At 39.2% G+C, this 24,288-nt stretch overlaps 1 protein-coding gene across 1 annotated transcript in view; it reads left to right on the forward strand.

The window, feature by feature from the left end:
- The first annotated feature begins 4,843 nt into the window (after positions 1-4,843).
- Positions 4,844-24,288, forward strand: part of LOC117394477 (TBC1 domain family member 5-like) — a 169,162-nt gene continuing 149,717 nt past the window's right edge. The window contains exon 1 of the mRNA XM_059010796.1: positions 4,844-4,959. Coding sequence (XP_058866779.1) covers positions 4,859-4,959 — 101 coding nt within the window. The 5' untranslated portion in view covers positions 4,844-4,858. The remainder of the gene's footprint in view (positions 4,960-24,288) is intronic.

Raw genomic sequence — 24,288 nt, forward strand, 5'->3', positions numbered from 1 at the left:
CTTGCGCTTGCAGTTTCAAGTACTCTTTCTGTGTACTTTGTTCTTGGTCCCTTTTAAATGCTCTGTAAAGTGCCTCTGAATATTTTTTTAATTGATCTATTAAACAGTTTTGGCCATTTTGTTTTAGATTTTGATTTGTCTACTTTTGGGATGTATTTGGATGTATTGGAATCCAGCGAGGTAGTTGACATTAATGTTGACATACAAGGTTTATTCATGACGGTGTACTATCCAATTGAAATACAAGGTTAAGTCACATGGTGTTTAAATCAACTTTATTAGTTGTTGAGTTATGAGACATTAACAGGAGACAGAAATAGATGAGAGCGTTTTATTCATGTAAAAAAATAAAAGTGCCAAATAAAAGTGCCAAAAAATTACATACAAGGTTTTGTCATGACACTGATGATATACAAAAAGTATATAGATTTTTTTTTTAAATTTATCGTGCAACTATTCAAATCCAAAAACACAGAATAACTACCCAAATTGCACTGTTCCAAATTAAGCAGTGTTGCTAAAATGATGTGGTTACTTGATCTATGGAAAGATAGTCTCTGAATTCAGTTGTTTAATTAGCACTTAAACCCTCTGGAAAATGTCAAACTACACATGTGTATATAAATCCGTTGTCATTAATCTCACTGTAAGATATTATGCACAGTGCACATCAGGTTTTATGCTATTTGTAATGGTGCAGGGGATACTGGAAAACATTAGGTTACAGATGCAACCCTGGTTCTCTGAAAGAGAAGATTGAAACGTTCCCTTTCAATTCGATGAAGACAACCAACAGTACTTTTGGGAAAAGTATGCCAAAGCCATCGTGAGGGAGCGTGAGCGGAGACAGCAGATGAGGGATGTCTTGAGACCTCAAAACCAGAGTTAGCGCTGCAAGCGTGCAACCTCAAGGACCCTTGTGCCTAATGAAGGCATAGAGGGATCTACCACATTAATTCGGTAGAATCTGGTGAAAGTAGCCCAGCTAGCCACAGTACATATGTCAGTCAATGAGGCTTCTCTAAAGAAAGCCCATGATGTAGCCACTCCTCTGGTAGAATGCGCGACCACCCGCCCAGATGGGGGTAGGTCGGCATTAGTGTATGCAGTAGAAACCATGTCCACAATCCATTGAGACAGCCGCTGCTTTGAGAGGGCCTGACCCAGGGTCCTTACACCATGACAGACGAAGAGCTGGTCAGATTGACGCAGAGCTCTCATTCTGCCAACATAATATCTCAATGCCCTCTGGTCATACACCAATCTTGAAAATACCTCCATTTATAGGCGTACAATGACCTTGTGGAGGAGGCCCTAGCGTTCTGCAGTGAACTAATGACCGCATCTGAGACAGATGGCTCATTTCAGGGACCTGCAGACTCCTCTACCCTTCCAGACTGCACCCCAACCTAAGTTGGATGCGTCTGTCATCACCACTTGATGGCTGTGGATCACCACATCCTTACACCTTCGTGCATGTGAGAGGTTTGCCTCCACCAGCGCAGGGCTTCCCAGCATACGTGAGACACGGTCAGCTGACGGTGTCTGTTGTGTTTGGGATGTAGCCGGAAGGCATTGAGCCATGCCTGAAGCGGGCTCATATGGAGTAATCCCAGCTGGAGGACTGATTGCATGTCAAGCAATGCAGCCTTGTCCTCAGCAGGGACTCTCGCTTGGGACAGCCAAAGCTGCCTGCGAGCCACTACAGGACTTGCCAGGCTCCGGCCCAGAGCTTGCCCAGGGCATTCTTGAAACCAGTTGCAGTTCTGAAGCCACCGGTTCAGGGAGGGGCGCCGACTGCAGTATGCCATCTAAGTACGTCATCAAGAGACCTCCCGTGTTGGCCAGGCACGTGACCTGTGCTTCTGCCGCATATGCCTTTTTCAAGTGGGTCTCCGTTACTAATGGTCAATGCAGGGTCTTTAGGTAAACCCCTTACTGGAGGGGCTCGCACCAGGGCCGCGATGGTCGAGTCCACTGGTGGGAATTCCACTAAGCCTAGCGCCGCCGCGCCTTCTAAGGAAGCCAGCAGGGCTGGGAACATCGGAAAGGGCTGGAGGCGGGAACAGGGAACATCGGAAAGGGCTGGAGGCGGGGCAATGCTGCCTGCATCTTAAAGACAGACCGGCGAGGTTTAGACACTCCTGTCCAAGGTACCTGCAGGAACTTGGGGGCTCCCTCTACAAGTGTCGGGATCGAGCTTTGTCTCGGAACTGGGACCCGTCTCAAAGGTCAGTTTCTGGACCTGTCCTGCTCCTCCTGATGGAAACAGCCACCTTCCCAGGAGGCCGTGATTGAGATTGTGTCCTGATGCTCCTCAGCCATAATGATGTCCAGCTGTGAAGTGTCCTGGGTGACCACCGGTGATGGTGGGGTCAGCTCAGTGGCAGGTGTTATTGGCGGAGCCTATATCTTAAAGCACTAGGTCTTTATCATCCAGAAATCAAAGAATCTCATGACCCCATTTTTGTCACAGGTCAAGTTGCTGTTAGATTTTTCCCTAGGAGTTTTCAAAACACTGAAAACATGAAGTTGCAAGCTGAAAATGTATATGAGTTATATAAGTTGTGGTGGATTCTTTCTCAACACAAAGGGGCTAAGTGATGTTTGGACTACACAACAGCATGGTAAGTTGTGATCGGTATATTGCAAATAGTCCCGAATGTAACCACGTGTCTATGTTTGCGCAATTAAATAATATGGTTAGTATAAAAATGCACATCAGAACAATGTATTTGCAATTGCGAAGCTGCAAGGTTAACGTCCTCCATGTTTAACAATTCTGTATACATCTGTAACCAGTTAAGAACTGGGATGAGTGTAGGGAAAGTGCAATGGTTGCATTCTGTTACCCCGAGCTTGCTGCACCAGCTGCTCTTGGCTGCTGTCTTTCTGAAGTCACACGCAGCTTTTAGAGAAATGCCGTCTCCAAATCTTGCAGTGCAGCACAGTGAAGAGCTTGAAAACACAACAATGCTTGAAAACACAACCCAACATTCCATAATGTTTCCAAGGACGCTGTGTGGTCCAGTGGTTAAAGAAAAGGGCTTGTAACCAGGAGGTCCCCGGTTTAAATCCTGGCTCACTCACTACCTCATTGTGTGATCCTGAGCAAGTCACTTAACCTCCTTGTGCTCGGTCTTTCGGGTGAGACTGATGTATAGTTCACACACCCTAGTCTCTGTAAGTTGCCTTGCATAAAGGCATCTGCTAAATAAACAAATACAGTACACTCTCACTATAACAAACCTGTTGGGGCCCAAGCATTTTGTTATATCGAGGGATTTGTTATAGCGAAAGGACCATCAAAATGAACGACAAACTGTTGAAGTAATTAAATGAGAGGAGATTGTGAATAAAAGCAGAATTACATGTACCTGTTTGTCTCATGTATGCAGTATTCTGCCTTTGCTTTATCCTATTCGTTAAAGAATTAAAACACAGTACAAAAAGCAGAAATCCCGAAATGAAGCAGAACTTTTATTCAAAATCAGTCTGACATGAATTGTTTCAAAGCGCACCAAATCTTAATCCAACATGCAATAATCCCAAACTGAGGTTTTATTCCAAATCAACTCAACATGAAGTTCATCAGATCCTCAAGTTTTTTTTTCTTTAATCAATTTTGCTTTGTCGCATTGTTGCTGAACAAGCCAAAAAAAAAAAGTGTTTTTTTGACAACCTATATTCACACCAGAGACATGCCTGCGTTACTGCTTTTTTTCAAACAGTCAATATAGTTTCCAGCTTTGTTGCAACATGAAATGATTTTCATTTCAGAGGCATAGTTACACAGCGCACGCTTCTTATTAAGACACAAGAGTTGGTTTCACTGAGGAAGTGGCATCCTGTGCTACAGACTGGGAAGTTGACAGTGTGTGTTTATATTATCTTTTTTAATTTTTTTAATTTGGCGTCCAGGGGCCAGGTTCGTTATAATGAAGGGCGTTATAGCAAGGGTGTACTGTAATAATAACACTTGCAATGCATTGACTTAAAGTTATGACTTTAAGGCTATGATATTATTATTTATTGATTTAATTTTGTTTGTTTGTTTGTTATTATTATTATTATTATTATTATTATTAATTAATTATGTATTTATTTCTTAGCAGATGCCCTTATCCTGGGCGATTTACAATTGTTACAAAATATCACATTACGAAATATCACATTATTAAATATTACATTACAGAATGTCACATTAAGAGCAGTACAATAAAATCAGCAGCAAATAAGATCAAATTCAAATAACAGCAAAATTAAGAACACAGTAAATAATTATATTTAAGAGCGAATTCGACTAAGAGCAGTTAACCTTTATAAAGTTTTATTTTACTTTATTATTTCTTTGATCACCAATTGCCATGACAACACACCACACTCATTGATGTATGTATTCATGTACTTATTTTAAGGTAATAAATAAACAAAATTGTCTAGGGATTGTTTTTAAAATTATTGTTATTATTTTACATCGCATTAAATTGTGTGTGTGTGTGTGTGTGTGTGACGTTACTCAGCAGCCCTAGAAGAACGCGTACCTCCGCGATTCTGTGCAGAATTGCAGAACTACGGAAATCTGCGCTATAAGTTAACACGACCAATGTAGATTTTGGGCTGCGTATTGCCAGCCTTTACTAATAGTTAGCGAACTATTCGGCATTCAATGGACTCTTCGTAAGTAAGTGAATAAATAATACAAATATTTAAAATGTAATAAAATGGTAGAAATGGTAGAAAGAACGTAAACACCGCACCATCTCAAAGGGTATACTCTTCAGTCCGTTGACCTCTCTCCCCTCACCTCACGTTTGCACTTACCACCGTACCATTCCAGCTTCACTTCCCTAATCACATGCTGTTTGTCAGCTGTTTTCGTTCACGTCCGCCTGACGGGAGTGTTTCCTTCAGAAACACACAACCTGATCTGGAAACGACGAGCGACCTAAACCCCAGGTAATTGCAACTGATAAAAACAGGGATAATTTAAGTGCAAATATATAATTAACAGACCCGTTCACTTACACGAAGGCACTCTGTGGCATAATAATAAGGTATCTGTGCAATGTTTAAAATGATTGAAAAGTCGACAGGGCCTCGACTTCTGCCTTTTTGTATCATGTTGTATTGCAGTACTGCTCTATAGGACCGGGCAGATAACCATATATGCAGGGTTTGTAATTTAAAAACAGCTTTAGATATTTAAGCGCAGTGTGTATGTGTTACAGTAACTTTTGCATTGTTTAATTATTCGAATCGATATGTAAAATGACAACTACTGTACTATATCGTGTATTTGGATTATTGTACTGTAAAGTAAATGTTGACATGTGCATATATACATCTAACTGATTACTCTATATATCACAAGTAATACTTAAAATTAGGGCAATAATGCATAAAGGCTTCGGGTCTAACGTACTGTAAAGTTGATATTGCTTATGTTAATAGTGCTTTAATAAAATACTGTTTTGTTTGAAAAATTAAACATTTCTAAATATAACATTTAAAATAAACACTGTTATCGTCTTTATTCTTTTGCGTAACTACAAATCTACATGTGATCAGTTTGATGGCTAATAGTATAGTAGGCTGTACCACATCAATAAAGAACCAATGAAGTACTGTACATAAGGTTAGATAGGCCTACAGATCCACTCCCTGCTGTTTAAGTGGCTCACTCTAGCATGTCATTATGGGAGGAAGTTGAAAGAAGTTGAACATAAGAGCTATGTGGTTATTTACGTGCTTTCTCAAGCCATTGATGCCAATAAAATAATATTATACAGATCTGAAATAATGTTCCTTGGAGCAGGCTAAAAAAATTTTGTAGGAGCACTGTTGAAGCCCATGTCACATGGTTAATTAGCTTGAATGAATAAGCTGGGCTTCAAATACACATGTGCTTATGGTTAGGGCTTTAACTTTGCGTTGTTTATTTATTAAAGGTGGGCCCAAATACTCCAACATATCACTCAGCTTTTAAAGAAACATCAGCATTTGGATTCTTCATTGAAAAGTTGTGAAACCTGTGAATGTTTTATGGGCTTTCTGTTTATAGGCTTTTTTTTTTTTTTTTTAGTTTGCTTGTTATTTTTTTGTTGCTAAATAAAGCCCTTGTTTTTAACAGAAGTTTGATACATTTGGACTATTGTGTACATTGTAACACACCCAGAGCATGTGAGCAGAGTGGAGCTCACAGCTCAAAACCAGAGCATGTGAGCAGAGTGGAGCTCACAGCTCCAAACCAGAGCGTGTGAGCAGAGTGGAGCTCACAGCTCCAAACCAGAGCGTGTGAGCGGAGTGGAGCTCACAGCTCCAAACCAGAGCGTGTGAGCGGAGTGGAGCTCACAGCTCCAAACGAGAGCGTGTGAGCGGAGTGGAGCTCACAGCTCCAAACCAGAGCGTGTGAGCGGAGTGGAGCTCACAGCTCCAAACCAGAGTGTGTGAGCAGAGTGGAGCTCACAGCTCCAAACCAGAGCGTGTGAGAGGAGTGGAGCTCACAGCTCCAAACCAGAGCGTGTGAGCGGAGTGGAGCTCACAGCTCCAAACCAGAGCGTGTGAGCGGAGTGGAGCTCACAGCTCCAAACCAGAGCGTGTGAGCGGAGTGGAGCTCACAGCTCCAAACCAGAGCGTGTGAGCGGAGTGGAGCTCACAGCTCCAAACCAGAGCGTGTGAGCGGAGTGGAGCTCACAGCTCCAAACCAGAGCGTGTGAGCGGAGTGGAGCTCACAGCTCCAAACCAGCTCCAAACCAGAGCGTGTGAGAGGAGTGGAGCTCACAGCTCCAAACCAGAGCGTGTGAGCGGAGTGGAGCTCACAGCTGAAAACCAGAGCGTGTGAGCGGAGTGGAGCTCACAGCTCAAAACCAGAGCGTGTGAGCGGAGTGGAGCTCACAGCTCCAAACCAGAGCGTGTGAGCGGAGTGGAACTCACAGCTCCAAACCAGAGCGTGTGAGCGGAGTGGAGCTCACAGCTCCAAACCAGAGCGTGTGAGCGGAGTGGAGCTCACAGCTCCAAACCAGAGCGTGTGAGCGGAGTGGAACTCGCAGCTCCAAACCAGAGCGTGTGAGCGGAGTGGAACTCGCAGCTCCAAACCAGAGCGTGTGAGCGGAGTGGAGCTCACAGCTCCAAACCAGAGCGTGTGAGCGGAGTGGAGCTCACAGCTCCAAACCAGAGCGTGTGAGCGGAGTGGAGCTCACAGCTCCAAACCAGAGCGTGTGAGCGGAGTGGAGCTCACAGCTCCAAACCAGAGCGTGTGAGCGGAGTGGAGCTCACAGCTCAAAACCAGAGCGTGTGAGCGGAGTGGAGCTCACAGCTCCAAACCAGAGCGTGTGAGCGGAGTGGAGCTCACAGCTCCAAACCAGAGCGTGTGAACGGAGTGGAGCTCACAGCTGAAAACCAGAGCGTGTGAGCGGAGTGGAGCTCACAGCTAAAAACCAGAGCGTGTGAGCGGAGTGGAGCTCACAGCTGAAAACCAGAGTGTGTGAGCGGAGTGGAGCTCACAGCTCCAAACCAGAGCGTGTGAGCGGAGTGGAGCTCACAGCTCCAAACCAGAGCGTGTGAGCGGAGTGGAGCTCACAGCTCCAAACCAGAGCGTGTGAGCGGAGTGGAGCTCACAGCTCCAAACCAGAGCGTGTGAGAGGAGTGGAGCTCACAGCTCCAAACCAGAGCGTGTGAGCGGAGTGGAGCTCACAGCTCCAAACCAGAGCGTGTGAGCGGAGTGGAGCTCACAGCTCCAAACCAGAGCGTGTGAGCGGAGTGGAGCTCACAGCTCCAAACCAGAGCGTGTGAGCGGAGTGGAGCTCACAGCTCAAAACCAGAGCGTGTGAGAGGAGTGGAGCTCACAGCTGAAAACCAGAGCGTGTGAGCGGAGTGGAGCTCACAGCTCCAAACCAGAGCGTGTGAGCGGAGTGGGGCTCACAGCTCAAAACCAGAGCGTGTGAGAGGAGTGGAGCTCACAGCTGAAAACCAGAGCGTGTGAGCGGAGTGGAGCTCACAGCTCCAAACCAGAGCGTGTGAGCGGAGTGGAGCTCACAGCTCAAAACCAGAGCGTGTGAGAGGAGTGGAGCTCACAGCTCCAAACCAGAGCGTGTGAGAGGAGTGGAGCTCACAGCTCCAAACCAGAGCGTGTGAGAGGAGTGGAGCTCACAGCTCCAAACCAGAGCGTGTGAGAGGAGTGGAGCTCACAGCTGAAAACCAGAGCATGTGAGCAGAGAACGAAAAGCTAAACTCGCGCCACCACTATATTGCATTCTCTTTTTGAGCTGGTACAACTCCAAAAGGATACTTGCTATTACTTATAGTATAGTCTTATACTCAGGGCTTAAATTCAGCCCATGCTGTCCTGAGCTGAGCTCCGGTAAATATTTCTGCATCTTGACTTCAGCCTGAGGCTGTTCTGTAGTGAAAACAATAGGAAATACAACTTCACCATGAATAATTATGAACTTTTATTTTCAGAGGGATTGTAGCAATTTATTTTCATGGCATTTATAACGGGTGAAAATATTTACGTACAGTATATGGAGAGCAGCATAACAGGAGCACCATTTCTGTATCTGTATGTGTGCATCTGCCCTTCCTTTTCCTGGCTGTTGCTAGTGCTGTGTGTGTGTGTGTGTTCGTGCGTGTATCATGTGCAACTGTAAATGACTTAACTGCTGTGTAAATTTGACGCAATGTATTTGCTTTGTTTCCGTGATTTAAATAAGTCAGTACTATCGGCAGACATGAAACAACATATCGGTTTGGTTGCCTGAGTGTACAAGCTTAACTACAGTTGTCCCGCGTTATACCGCCCCCCTTTATATCGCCACCCCGCTGTCCGCCATCCGCCAACTTCCCCAGCCAAGCAAACGTTAATATAAGCATTGTAGTTTCCCTTATTGTAGTGCTAGCAAAATAATCATGGCCATTTAAAACAACAAAGTTATGTAGTTAACCTTTGACTTGCTTTCCTAATTCGTTGTTAACTAAACGTTCATACCAATGTCATCAACACTCCCGCTCCCAAAGCAAAACAGAAAGTACAACATGGTGAGTTGACCCTACATTTAACACCAGAGCAAAAGAAAAAAATCTGCATGTATGTATCTGAAAATAAGAAAGCAAGACATTGCAAATGTTTTCTCGCCTATGTGACGCATGATATACTGTTAATCGAAGGACAATTGGAGACATTGTAATGGGTAAAAACAAATGGCTTACCTTGATGGAGCAGGTCGATTTGTTTAACCTGAAAAAGGCTCGACACAGTCTAAAATAAGTGACTTTTAAAAACCACAGTGTGTGTGTGTGTGTGTCTGTGTCTGTGTGTGTTTTTTACCCTCACTATAACGCCACCCTCGCTTATTGCCCATTTTTGCCCATGGCTCTTACCAGGCGGTATAAAGAGGGTTGACTGTAGTTTGAAACATTATAACGAATGGCCTGAGAAACAATTTAGAACACTGTCAGCACTAGTTTTATGAAAAACTTTTTATTTTTTTATAGTAATTTGTGAATCTAAAACCGAGAGCCTGTCTTTTTATAGCAATTCACTTTACTTAATGTGTTGGGATTTGCACCTGTGGTTGATTCATGCATCTGCCTTATTGGAGTTTTACTTAAGTGTACTTGTATGTAATTTCCTAGTTGGCGACTGAAACATAAAAACAAAACGTCTAAAAAATGCTTATAAAACCTGTGAACAAAATGTTTTGGTTTAAAATAAAATAAATGTAATTGCTTTAAATAATCCCGTTTTTTTTTTTTTTTTTTTTGTGGGGGGTGGATTAGTGGCGGTTGGGCTCCAGGAAATATTCCATGAGAATTTAAGCCCTGCTTATATATTACTAACAATCATCAAGGTAGTCATCACTTTTCCAGTAACCACAGCAACAGTGAGCGTCTGTTTTCTGTTTTAAGTTTGATTAAAACCTATTTACGAACTTCCATGACCAGTCCTCGTCTGAGTGATCTGCTTGTAATGGAAACTGAAAAATCATTGGTAAAAAAACAATGTCTCGATTTTGATGTCCTGGTTGATATCTTTATAAAAATGAAGCCTAGACGGTATCTGCTGCTTCACAAGGTTTATTCATGCAGTGAATCAAGTGGGGGTGTTGTAATTTCCATTTATTATTTTTCTTGTCTCTAATGCAATTAATGTGGCAATTGGAAAAATAAATGGACAGCATTGTATCTCATTCCAAGTATTGTTTTTATGTTTTAAACTGAGTAAAACTGACAGTCATATACTACAGTATATATTATTCCTACGTATTATGCAGTTAAAGTAGATTGAGTATTACAGTATTCACATTTTTCTATTTTAAATTTAAAACACACACTTTAATAGAATGGTACATGATAAATGCAAATAATAAGTTGAAATCTATTAGGGCTGTGTTCACAGGGTCGTTCTCTAGCCAGGAATTTGAAGGTAGCTCTAAACCTTCGAAAGTTCGCCAGGCGGCATTCTCTCACTGCATGCTGTTTTATTGTTTTTTTTTCCCTGTTAACAGAAACCTTTTGACAATGTGTGAATACTGTGAAATCACACATTAAATGTCACTCACATGCACAATTCGATCTTTTGATTTGTATAATGCATATTACTTAAACAAAAATGGTATTAAAATCAACTACCAAATAGTTATATGTAGAAACTCTGGTGCCACTGCAGTGCATTGGGGCAGGGTATATTATCCAAAGCACTGGGGGGTACCTATAGCGGTTGTATTGCTTCAGTAAAATATGTACCGAATACCTTGTGTACAAGACCATGTAAGAAGTGCTACGGTAGAATGTGTTTTGAAACTTACAAAATATACGCTAACATTACAGGGCAGCAGTGTGGAGTAGTGGTTAGGGCTCTGGACTCTTGATCGGAGGCTTGTGGGTTCAATCCCAGGTGGGGGACACTGCTGCTGTACCCTTGAGCAAGGTACTTTACCTAGATTGCTCCAGTAAAAACCCAGCTGTATAAATGGGTAATTGTATGTGAAATAATGTGATATCTTGTAAGTCGCCCTGGATAAGGGTGTCTGCTATGAAATAAATAATAATAATAATAATTTTAATTTAGAAAACTGAGCACCGTCTGCTCCTCCCCCCCCCCCCCCTCGACAGCAAATGGCTGTATAGCGTAAGCTGTATTGAAAGAAATGTCTCAAACCCTCTGCTGTTTGGGATGCTTTTGTTAAATGCCCAGATGACCAAAAAAAGTTGAATGCAACCAATCTCCAGGGTCACTTTACAAGCGTCAGTTCATATTTTTTATTATTATTATTATTATTATTATTATTATTATTATTATTGTTCTTATTTTAGTAGTAGTAAAATGTGATTGATAACCTGCTTGGAATGGTGACTGTTAAATAAAGCTTTGTTTTGCCTAAGTCAGCTGCAGTTATTTTGTTGGCCGCAAAAAGGTGCTGCTGCAATGCAAGCTTACTGTATATAACGCAAGCAGTATCAATTACATGCACAAAACATTTTTTTTTAATTTAAATTATAAAAACATGATTACTGTTCTATGTAACGTATTGTTGAACTACATATGAATGTTTTAATCCGTTTATATGGGTTACCTGTAAAAATAAGGATTTTCAGTCAAATAAAACTAGTAGCTATGGTGACAAGTACATTATGCAAATTAGTACCATCGACGATTCGAACCTTCGAAGGTCAAAATGTACCTTCGTTACGGCCATAAAATCTATGCAATGCCCGCTATTTGTATTTGACTGCTTTTCAAATATTAATTCTTATAATTTTCTCCACTCTTCCTGTAAAGTTCAGACTCAGTGATGACCTGAAAATCCTCCTATAGTATCATTCATAGGACCTGTGTCATTTTGTTTTTGCCTTAAGAAACGGCTGAGATTGGCATCTGTAGGACAGTATAGTACGCAGAACAGCGTTACAGATTTCTGTCCTGGAAGCCCAGGAGAGGGCCCGCTGTTTACTACGTAGCTGTTGTGTATAGTTTCCTAGGCCTAATTAAAATGAACCTTTTTGTGGCCACATTTGCTTTAACTCCCGCCATATTTCAGACAATACCTTGGCTACTTCTTCCACTTTACTGTGGCACATTTTTTCACAAATCCTTATTGCTTTATGTTTACAAACCATTATAGCATTACATATATTCCATGATATGCTTTGTTAACAAAAACACCTGTCTGACTCTCCCACAAAAATGTTTAAAATCTTGTTTTACATGTGTGTTGACCTGCAGAAGTAACCTACCAAAATAATTTTCATTTTGAAACAGATTGACCCTGGAACTAGTGCTTAAGTTATCAAGTGACTTAATGTAGATCTGGAAGCTCTGAGTGAACCCTGCTTATACATGATACAGCACATTTATTGTCCTGTGTGGACTGCACAAATCCTGCGGATGCCAGAAAGAATGTAATTGGTACAGTAAGGGAATAAATACATTTAAAAATAACATTCATTCAAACAGAAGAAAATGCCTCCTTACAAGCTGCATTCTTCAGATATTTGGTTGCTGTAATAAATCAAAACTGTATTCTTACCAAAACAGACCAGGATGTAATTGCTTTGTGTGTTCTTTATTCATTACAATACACTACAACGTAGCAAAATTAACACTGTTAAAACATAAAGTAATTTAAATAGAAGATGAAAGAGTATTCATTGGATTGAATATCAAAACTAAAATGTGTAAAGCTACTTTAAATAAGTTATTTAAAATAATATAATTACTTGCTGAATAGACATATTTGAAGTAAACAAAAGTAATTTAAAATAACAAGTAATCCAATCACTTTAGTTATATTTATTGGAAATTGAGTCATTCTTTTTGTGGATTTTTATACTGCATTGTTGGATAGAAAAAAACTTTTAAATTGTTTCATAATGAGGTACAAAGCCTTACTATAAAAAACCTCAGTGGGCCCTTTTTTACTAAATGAGTACATAAGCTCCTTAATATAGTAGACAGCTTATGATTTACAGACTGAATTTTGAAACACAGGCCCATATGTTAATGTTTCCCCATGCAGAAATGTTTTTGAAGATTAAGTACATTATGATTTGAAAATGAAGACCACTGCTACAGTCTGCTTGCAAGTGATGGGCACAAGTGCTATTGTATTTACTGGATGTACAACCTAGCCTATATGATGATACCACTGTAAAAATCTATTGTATATTTAGAAGTCTGTAAACATAGCCTACAATATTGAAAGTGCAGCACAGTTAATTAAACACAGCATATCAGTATTTACTGAATCTTTATGAGGTAGCCTAAAATCGTTGTGGTTAATTATGCATTTTTATTTGGTATACACAAACACATATGTTTAGTTAGAAATAGAACTGATGAATATTGAATTAAGTGCAGGGTAATTTCAGGCAGAATTTCTAATCTTTGATCAGGTGTTGACTAAAGTATTTGCTGGTATTCCTCTGGAGTTTAAAAACAAATAACGAAATAGCTTGACAAATAGAATTTGTCAGAATATAAAGTACATTTAGGGCTGGACCACATTATGTTAAACTTTTTTATGTTTTCTTAGAAAACAGTAACTGTGTGCAGTGCCCTTATTGAGAATGGAAATTAAATCTTGAATGTCAAAAGACCACTTTCTAATTGTCCATAACTGGATTCCTAAACTGGAGTAAAAACTGTACCTAATTAAAGTTCCATTCTTCAAACAACTTGGCATTTTTGTAAAAGCTTTGTAAAATAGATGCAGCATCATTGTGAAAAAGTTAAAAGTGATAGTGTCCAAAAGTCTTATGTGGCTTAATTTAGAATTTAAAACATTACACTATGTAACACAATTTTTGTTCCTGGGTAGTAAGTGTTATTTCCTAATTGCTTATGCCTCAAAAGTATAGAAAATGGCTATTATTCCCCACAAACTTTGCTTTTGTGACCAGGACAGTGATATTTTGAAATTTACCTATTTCCAATGAGAAAACGGGCGAATTTGTGTCTTTTCGTTCACATAAAGTCAGAAAAAAACAACATATGAATCCAAATTAACATGTATTTATACTAAAGTAATACAAAAATGACTACAAAAGATTTAGAAGTGAGTAGTTTTTCGAGATTTACGATTATACTGTAAATCACTTTCACGAATCAGCCCCCAAATGTAGTCTCCCATCATGTTCTCGTTATACTGTCCTTGGTAGCGGCGTTCAAAGTCCAGTATATCCTGGTGGAAGCGCTCGCCTTGCTCCTCCGAGTACGCTCCCATGTTCTCCTTGAATTTATCAAGATGAGCATCAAGGATATGGACTTTGGGGGACATCCTACAGCCCATTGTGCCGTAGTTCTTCACCAGAGTCTCAACCAGCTCCACATAGTTTTCGGCCTTGTGATTGCCCAGGAAGCCCCGAACCACTGCGACAAAGCTGTTCCAAGCCGCTTTCTCCTTACTAGTGAGCTTCTTGGGGAATTCATTGCACTCCAGGATCTTCTTTATCTGTGGTCCGACGAAGACACCGGCTTTGACCTTTGCCTCAGACAGCTTAGGGAAGAAGTCTTGAAGGTACTTGAAGGCTGCCGACTCCTTATCTAGAGCTCTGACAAATTGTTTCATAAGACCCAATTTGATGTGCAGTGGTGGCATCAGCACCTTCCGGGGGTCCACCAGTGGCTCCCACTTGACGTTGTTCCTCCCCACAGAGAACTTGGTCCGCTGTGGCCAGTCCCGCCTGTGGTAGTGCGCCTTGGTGTCCCTGCTGTCCCAAAGGTAAAGATAGCAGGGAAACTTGGTAAAACCACCTTGGAGACCCATCAGGAATGCCACCATTGCAGCCTCTTGATGCCATCTCAGAAAAATGCAGATATGTATCCACTTAGGCAGCTGGAACTAAACTGAACTGGTGGGCTTAAGGCCCCTGTATTTATACTACTATTTATATTACTGGAAAGTTCTAGAAAGTTCTAGAAGTTACTCCAAGTTTACTCAGCACTGAATCTATCTGGAATGTTCTGGAAAATAGGTAAATTTCAAAATATCACTGTCCTGGTCACAAAAGCAAAGTTTGTGGGGAATAATAGCCATTTTCTATACTTTTGAGGCATAAGCAATTAGGAAATAACACTTACTACCCAGGAACCAAAAAAAAAAAAAAATTGTTACACAGTGCTATCAATTGTGAAGAAACTTGGTTGGGACATTCTTTAGTACAAATTTTTGTTGATTCTGGCAAAATAGGTGTCTGTAAACTGTCTTTATAGTATGTAACCTCATTAATTTGTAATTTTAATACTAATATTTGTGAAATATCTGTAAGGCTGGTTATAAAGTATTCAGTAGATATGTGTGTCCTAGTTGTATTTATAGTGCATACTGTAGAAAAGGTCTCCAAGGTCCTATTGTTTTCAGACCAATGATCTTCTAGCCCAGTGTACCTCACTAATTGCTTTTCACTCATAAAGCCCCAAACTATACTTGGGGAAACAATAATATCTTAAATGCTGCAAAAGAAAATGGTAAGACTTAGAGAAACTATAATGCCTTGAAAATTGCAACCTCAGATACGACTAGAAGGTAACAAAATATATGATTAGTAATTATTGTTTTGTGAAACTTTTACTTAGATTTAACAACTGCTTAGTGTTTTTGTGGGCTGCCTGGACAGAAAGCAACAATAGCCAATGTACTTTATTGGGTTGTAAAAGTTGCAATTGTGGGATCCTTCTTCATAATGTCCATCATCGTTATTCAATGTTCCTCTGAATCCAACTTTAAAAAAAAGCAACTCATCAAATAGGAAATGCTGAATTAAATGATTAACTGTACTTTATTATTGGCACAACATAGACTCCTGCTGAGATTGGTTAAAACATTCATCCTGAGAACGGGTGATACAATACATCAGCTCCACAGCAGTGCATGTACAGTGTCTTTAATCCTTTCCCCCCCATTATCTGGATAATGACCAGCTGGCACAATTAGAAACCTTGGTATGTCAGATGTAATTATTTTGTGTGCAACACATTTTCAGAATGTTTTTAACTATAACACTGACCATCTTGGACTGTCATAAATTATTTGTATACACAGCATTGAAAAACTGTCTGTTTATAAAACTGTTTACATGACCAGTGCTGACTGGCTGCATTGCTATTTAATAGGGTCTACCTCTTCAGTTCAGTAATATTTAGGAAGTTTTAGTGACGTATTGTGAACCCAATTTAAGAAAGCTGCACAATGTCAGTCGTCGCGCAAGGCCAAATTGGAACACTGACAGACACATTTAAATAAACCCTCCTGGATTTTATTATTATTATGATAATTTGCATTTGGAAGGATAATTTCTCTCCCTAAAAGAATTTTTCAGTATACAGCTATGGCCAAAAGTTTTGCATCACCTAGAATTTTAGCATTGAGACAATTTAAAAAATCTATCATTTTCTTAGAGCAAGTCGGCTACAAACATGAGTTATGTTTTCCAACCAGTAAGCAGCCTATCCTGTTCAGACGAGTTAACAATGCAATTCAATGTATGCGTTGCAAATAACAAAATACTTAAATGACGTAATTATTGGATAATTAAACATAGATGTTTTTATTATTATTTTTACCATTGGCTTAAATACATGTTCCTAAACGCAGAAATGATGCTAGGAAAAGATACCGTTAAGACACATCTCATTCTCCTGGTCTGAGGCATGTGTTAATCATGATGCCGATAAGGGTCAATTAACAGCACAATAGAGATTTATGAATCAGACAAATAATATGCTAATGAGAAAATTGGTTTCTTAGTGGCACGTTATTCTAACGTCACGATGAGTGAAGTTATCTGACGGTAAATGGCGTTCTTGTCATCTTAAACACTACTGCTGGCACGATAAAGGAGACGATAAGTTTTATGAATATGGACCTTAACCTCATAATATATGGAACTGCTTAACACAGCAATAAAGATATACAGTAACTTAGCCACTTGGAGGTTGATTCCACAATTCTCCTAATTCTCCTCGACCCCTTTGACACAGTCGACTACTCTATTTTCCTCTCCTCCCTCGCTGACCTGGGACTCTCCGGCACTGCTCTTGTCTGGTTCTCCTACCTCTACAAACGCATGTACTGGGTGTCCTGGCATGGCTCATCCTCTGCTTCTTGCTCTCTTTCGACAGGTGTCCCCCAAGGCTCAATCCTGGGACCCCTCCTGTTTTCTCTCTACACCCGCTCCCTGGGTCCCGTCATCTCCTCCCATGGCTTCTCATCATTTCTATGCTGATGATGCCTAGATCTTCCTCTCCTTTTCCCACCTCTGACTCCAACATTTCCTCCCATATCTATGCCTGCCTCTTGGCCAACTCCTCCTGGATGCACTCGCATCATCTCAAACTCAACCTCTCCAAATCAGACCTCCTTTTCTCCCCCTTCCTCCCTACCGCTGATCTCTCTATCTCTGTTCTTATTGAATTCACCACCCTCTCTCCCTCCTCATCCACCAATAACCTTGTGTCACCCTCGACCCCGCCCTCTCCTACTCTCAGCACATCTCTACTCTGGCATGCACCTGTTGCTTCTTTCTTAGTAACATACGCAGAATTCGTCCCTTCCTCACTGACTGCTCTACGCAGCTCCAAGTTCATGCCCTCGTACTGTCCTGCCTTGATTACTGCAACTCCCTGCCTCTGCTATCCGTCCGCTCCAGCTCATCCAAAATGCTGCTGCTCGCCTTGTTTTTTCCCTTCCTCGTTTCTCCCATGCTACACCGCTGCTCTGCTCCTTCAACTGGCTCCCTATCGCTGTTCGCATCAAATTTGAAACTCTTGTTCTCGTCTATTGCCCCCTCCGCTCCTCCTGTAATGTGATATTTTGTAATGCGATACTTTGTACTATGATACTTTGTAACAATTGTAAGTCGCTCTGGATAAGGGTGTCTGCTAATTAATAAATAAATAAATAAATAAAAATAATTAATAATAATAATAATAATAATTTTGCAAGCAAGAATATTTGTAAATGAGCGTGAAGGGAATTAGTTATCGCACCACTTTACAATGGTAATACGCTTTTTTTTAACCAACAAAAATGCATGCAGTATGATTTTCCTCCATTTTGTGAAGAACACAAATTTTTGTCTTTTTGTGTGTGAAATATTTACCTGTAAAATGTCTATTTATACTGTCACAGCATGCCCAGCTTTGTTGTGTTACTAAGTGGCTCCCAATTACTTTAGCTTAAGGCACTAACATGTACTTACTTTAGTCTTTATGTACATTTTAACCAGCCATATTGCTATGTTCAGTAAATGGACATTTTCCCTGTCCTAAAAATGTAACTATGAACCTTTATAATGAAAAGGTTTGTCTTTTAGGGTCTTCATCAAGAAGGTAGAGCTGTGAACATCTGTAGAAGGTGAGTATTACAAATTAAGCTTCACTTAGGCTGCTAAAGCAAGGCTATCTCTATTTCTTTTCAATAATTTAAGAGAAAATATATAGACAGACACATTATTTTCATATCAGTAAGTATATCATTGTGAATTGCATACACAGTAATTTCTAGTGGCGGTATAAAAAAAAAATTGGTTTTGCTTTTTTGAAAATATAAAATTATCAAAAGCGAAGAAAATGTCATTAGTCCTGTAGCTGTGCTGTTTATTTCTGAGACTTTTTGTTCGGGTTGCTTTGTGGACTTATTTATCTGATCATTTATTTATTTATTTCATTATTTTGTAAATTATTTATCCATTGAAATATTAATACCTCTTAATGACATGTTTTAAATTATTTATAACTTAATTTTGAGATGATTACATTTAGATGCTGCATTGTTACTGAATATTAGATTTGCACATTTGGAAAATTAAAGTTACCCCTCGGCTGTTTTATGTTTATCGGAAAGGATACAGAATTCGACTTACAGTATGACATAATTTGCAATGAGTTTTTGCTGAGAAATTATAAATTGTACTCTTATACACATGGTATGTAGGGTTGTACAGTATTGGATTTATGTCATCTAGCCATTTCAAAGTGCAGAGGATATATTTTCCTCTACAGTGCCAAATTTAACACTTCATTTTATAAAGACTTCATCCGTGACATGAAGAAGTTAACGTTTTCATAGGGCTCACTAGCACACACTGTATTGACAAAGTTGCAGCACTGCTCAATTCTCTGTGGGTGTTTTAGCAAATCATAATAACCTTGATAATAGACATTGAACTGTAGGCAACAAATAGAACCTGACCCAAACATAGCCTATTTTTAGGTGCATGTCTGCAAGAGAGTATGCTTTACCTGCTTGTTGTGTTTTAACAGTTTTTATCTCAGAAATCTTTATGTATGAAACATACATGTAAGTAATACAAAAATCACGGGTAAGCAGGCCAGTCCTGGAGGCACGTATTACTCAAGGTACAGCATTGCGAAATATTTTACTGTAACTTGATTGTGCATCGTTTTGTAATCTGCTTATGGTAAGTGTCTTTGTATATACAGTATGGTGTGAAGAGAATTATTATTTATTATTCAGCATCGCCGTACGCTTGTATGAGTTTTCAAACCTTCTGCCGCTGTCACCGCAGCGACTATATCTCATAAACCAAGATATTGTTTTCATACTTGGCATGTTTTTTGCCAAAGTTCCAAAGTCAAGTTCAACCTTGGGTGTCTTGCAGTCATTTATATTGTTTTGAGAAAGGTCAAGCCATCGCCACCCAGCGACGTCTTTGGAAAGATGTAACAGCATCTCCAAAAATAAACAAAGCACGTAACTGGGTGAACAATGTAATTTCAGATTTTGCACCCTGAAATTAAATATGATCAGGTTGGGCTTTTTAGGGGGCGGTGGTGTCCATATGAGTGACACAGGTAAAGATATATTCCTAAAAAACCTCCAGCATGGAATTAAACCACACCATCTGTAAATATATCCTTCCCTTCCCCTACCCACCCTTACTCATTTGTTTTTATTGTATATAATGTTTTGTATTGTATATTTTGAGTTGTGTACATGTATTGTGGATATTGTTTTGTTTTAATAAGTGTATTTTTTTAAATATCTTTGTTACTGAGAAATGGACATCAGTATTACTGTATGGTATGCAATGAATGCTGTATGATGTATTTATATTATATTGATGATATCTTTATATTTGATTCATGAGATCTGGTGTAAAACCTAATAATTAAAACAAATCAGATAACGTTAAGAGCGAGTTCTCACATGGAGCTTCACATAATAATCTACAAGTAAAAAGTATAACCTGAGAAATGACGTTTTATCTTTCCTGAAATACGACTGGTGAGTGGGGACTCATTATAGAAGTGAGGCTCAGAGATTTGCAGTGTACTGCATTAAACTGGAGAGCTATCGGAATTATTAGTGCAGTATTAGGTGCTGTGCGAGTACATCCACCATGTCGGCTAGGATTACAGATGTTCATGTAAATAATTTAACTGCACTTTAGGACGGTATGTATAGGAAGCCAATCGTTTTGTGTGTTTCTCTAATTATATATACACCATTAAATACCATCTTCCACTAAAAACGTGTACATTTTCTATATTAAAACAGGTTTAGATATCCCACGTAGACTTGATTAAAACGTCAAAAACAGTATTTGCTACATGAAGAAAAGTGTTTGTACCCACATTCCCACTCAATTCAAAGTCACCAAGCAATTTACCGTGAAAATAATATAACTTTTTTAAAGTGAGCCTACATAAACACTTATTAAACGCTTATTTGCTTACGCCACAGTATATAACATGTCCACGAACAACATTTTTGAAAGGAAATACACATTTGGTAAGTAGTGATTTTAACTATGCATAGACACAAATTATACCGACAAAATAAGGTTTTTTAAATATTTATTTGTTAAAAAAACAAAAATACAGCGAGCAGTTTCCTGAAGATAATATATTTATAATAAAAATTAAACGTAAATATACATTACGATAAATGTCACATTTCTAAACAAAAAAATACTGTCTGCAGTACACTTCGATAAATAAGATGACAACATAGAAAACAAAAATTACTGTCTGCAATGCAATACCTATTTTCGCTTCTCAAAACAATATAAATGGCGTGCTGTATTTTTGGATGAATCTCCACAGAGAACCTTGCCTTTGAGGTCTAAGATTCGTGCATGCGTAGAAAGGCTCAAAAAGGCAAATGCTAACGTATTTCCCAGCTAACTTCTTTCCTGTGACACCGGTATTACAAAGCACATTTTTGTTAAGTAGGTTTTGCAAGCCGATTAAAAATATTACCGGTAAAACATAATATGTTTTTTAAAAACACGTACAAGTCAACATGTATTCGTGTTATTCTGTAGTGTACTCTGGACTCGGGGATGAAAGCACACAGTATTTAAGCGATATGTGTGTGGTTATTCATTCTCCAACATGAACATTATTCATAGTATTAATTAGGGTTCTGTTTTGACTGATGCATATCTCTGTGCCTCTGTATTGCTCTTACTGAGCTCATCTGTAACTCAAGCCCCTTGGGGACCTGCTACTTCTCCCATTTAAGTTACTGTGAGTATTAGCTGATTATTTCTAAGGTTTTTATATTTTTATTTGAATTCACTTGAAAGAGAAAGCAGTTTCAATTTTGTTTGCTACAATAAGCTTTGTTTTTGCAATGGTGGAACAGTGTTTGGCTCTGCTAACACAGAAACATGTAAGAATACAGTAGTTCTACAATTCCGTAGTTTTAGCATGGAAAGTCATGTAGAAACTAGTCAGTGAAAAAGACAGTCGTTCGGATGACCAAAAGGCAAACAAACAGCTATAAACCAAGTGAAGAACTCTAAAACCAGCAACATGTGTAATAATGATATTAATATAGTTATGTGTTTGTTTGTGGGTTGGGGAGAGGGGTCAGAGTTCAGATGTGCTCCGGACCTTCACCTTGCTGTAACTAAGAATTTTGGATCTTCACATAAAATAATTGACTACCTCTGTACCAAAGGCTTGTGGAGTCAATACTGCACAGACAAATCAATACTGTGGAATCAGCAGATCTATTAACACAGCTATAGGTATAGATTCACTGAGCTTTCCATGTCCACTATTTTACTTATTTGCATCTGTTCCACAACACAGCTATGTGCTTCTTTGTCTCTATATCATGGCTCCTTACCAACGCAGATGCATGAAACCAAATTATGCAAAAGGGACTCCTTCCACTATATAAGTTACGGTACCAGCTTGATATTGCAGTGACTGCATACAATGAAGATGTGGCTCCACATACTAAAGAAGGCAATCCAGCAGCTGCCATGGATTGCCCATAGTCCTTATTTAAACCTGGTAGAAGACATCTAAAAGCTGGGGGCCAGGAAGCAAATACCTTCCCGTGTGGAACAGATGCACAATGTATTTGTGGAGGGGCAAATGTTGAATCTGTTATAATCTCATTGAATCTGTGCCTAATCGAATTGAATCTGTGATAGAAAGTGAAGGAAGATGACACAAAGCGCTGTACTTATTTAATGAGAAAATCAATTTTCATGAATTTCATATACAGTAGTGTGGGTGGGCACTGTATTTTGCTTTAAAGGTTTATTATTATTATTATTATTATTATTATTATTATTATTATGTAATTTGTCCTTTCTAAGGATATATGAATAAAATAACATTTGTTTCAGAAAATGCACAATTGCAATTTTAAACAAAAATCATTATTATTAGTACATAAAAACGTTGAATGCTTTTTTTTTTGCAAAAGTTTATTCTTATGCAAGTGGTTCTCGAATTTCATGTTTAATTTAATGAAGCTGCTTTTAGTCCTTAAAGGGACACGTGTGTCCCACCAAAAACAAAAAAAGCTATCTTTCTTTTTTTTTACAATGAGGTGCACAAAACAGGGTTTAAAATTACTGACAATTTGGAGCTCGTCGTCCTTGTGACACTTGAGTCACACTCAAATGTATTTTAAGAAGAAACTATTTGAACAAGCGCTCAATTCCTTGTGTACCTTTAGGGGGTAAGATGTAATGCAAGAACTGTTAGACCTATAGGCCCAGTAGTTTATCACTCATCTTGGTATGTTCTTTTTTAATTTACATTCCATGTAATTTATAAAAGTCTAAAGAAACTGTTGCAGAATACATGTGGTTTAAAATGTGAGACGTTGTTTTTGACTATAAAAAAATATGGAAGACTGTAAATCAAGAAATCAAACAAAATGAATTTTTGTTTCAAATGCTGTACTCGATAATGAAGCATTCATTATGATTATTTTATAGGACTGAAGTTTTTAAAAACTAAAATAATGCATTACTTGGTGTAATGAACAGATGTTGTGGCAACAAGCACATACATTATGCATAAAGAAATATTTCTATTTTGATTGTAGACGCTGATTTATTGAGACAAGGCTAGCTTGCAGCAGTAATGGGTTTAGGATATGCTTTTGTTATGTTATTTCCATAATTAATAGTAATAACACACATTGAATATGCTTTATATTTAAAAAGTATGAAAGTGTCACAGCACGGATAATACATACAATGTTGTCTGTTAACCCTAAAATAATTTTTTTATTTTAGCAAATATCTTCTATTTCCCCATTTTATTTTTAGTTTTGATAATTTTATTGATGCAGTGGAGTCTCTGTGCAAGTCCATTCTCATTTACATCTAAAATGTTCTGCGCAAGGTTTGGAATTAAAGCTTCTGAAGGAGACTATGCCAAGGTATCAGATTAACCATCCTTTCAGTTGTGATTAGTGCCATTGGGATGTTATATGTTTGCATAAAGAAAACTCGCCTGTAGATTTTATTTCAATCACTTTATCTTCACTAATTCAGCGCTTCCTGAATTCATGCTTAGGCGTTGATTGATGAAGTTAAGTCCAGGATGTACTCTTACCAAGAATGTGCCCACAGGCTAGTGCTGCCATCCAGGCTGCCAGTGCTTGTGTAATGAAGTTGTTACCTCTGATAAGATTTAAATACAAAGGCACCAGCTTTAGAACATAAGAAATTCTAGAACGAAAAGGCCATTTGGCCCACCTATGCTCGCTCGCTTTGATGCAAGCGTGGTCCATTAACACTCAGGAGAGGTAAAGCAAAAAACCCTTAACCAGGTTAGTAGGGGAAATGAAACCTCTGGAAATCCATAGCTAAACGGACCAGCCTCCCCCCAGACGGCTAGCTAAAGGTCTTATTATGGTCACAGAGAGGGTTATACAGGATTGTTCATGACAGCATCCAGTCTGTTCTTGAAGGATCCGATAGTCTATGCTTCAACAACTCTGTCCGGCAGCCTGTTCCAATGGTTCACCACCCTCTCTGTGAAAAAGCTCCTTCTCCCATAGT

The sequence above is a fragment of the Acipenser ruthenus genome, chromosome 3 (genome assembly GCF_902713425.1).
Source record: "Acipenser ruthenus chromosome 3, fAciRut3.2 maternal haplotype, whole genome shotgun sequence".
Lineage (NCBI taxonomy): Eukaryota > Metazoa > Chordata > Actinopteri > Acipenseriformes > Acipenseridae > Acipenser > Acipenser ruthenus.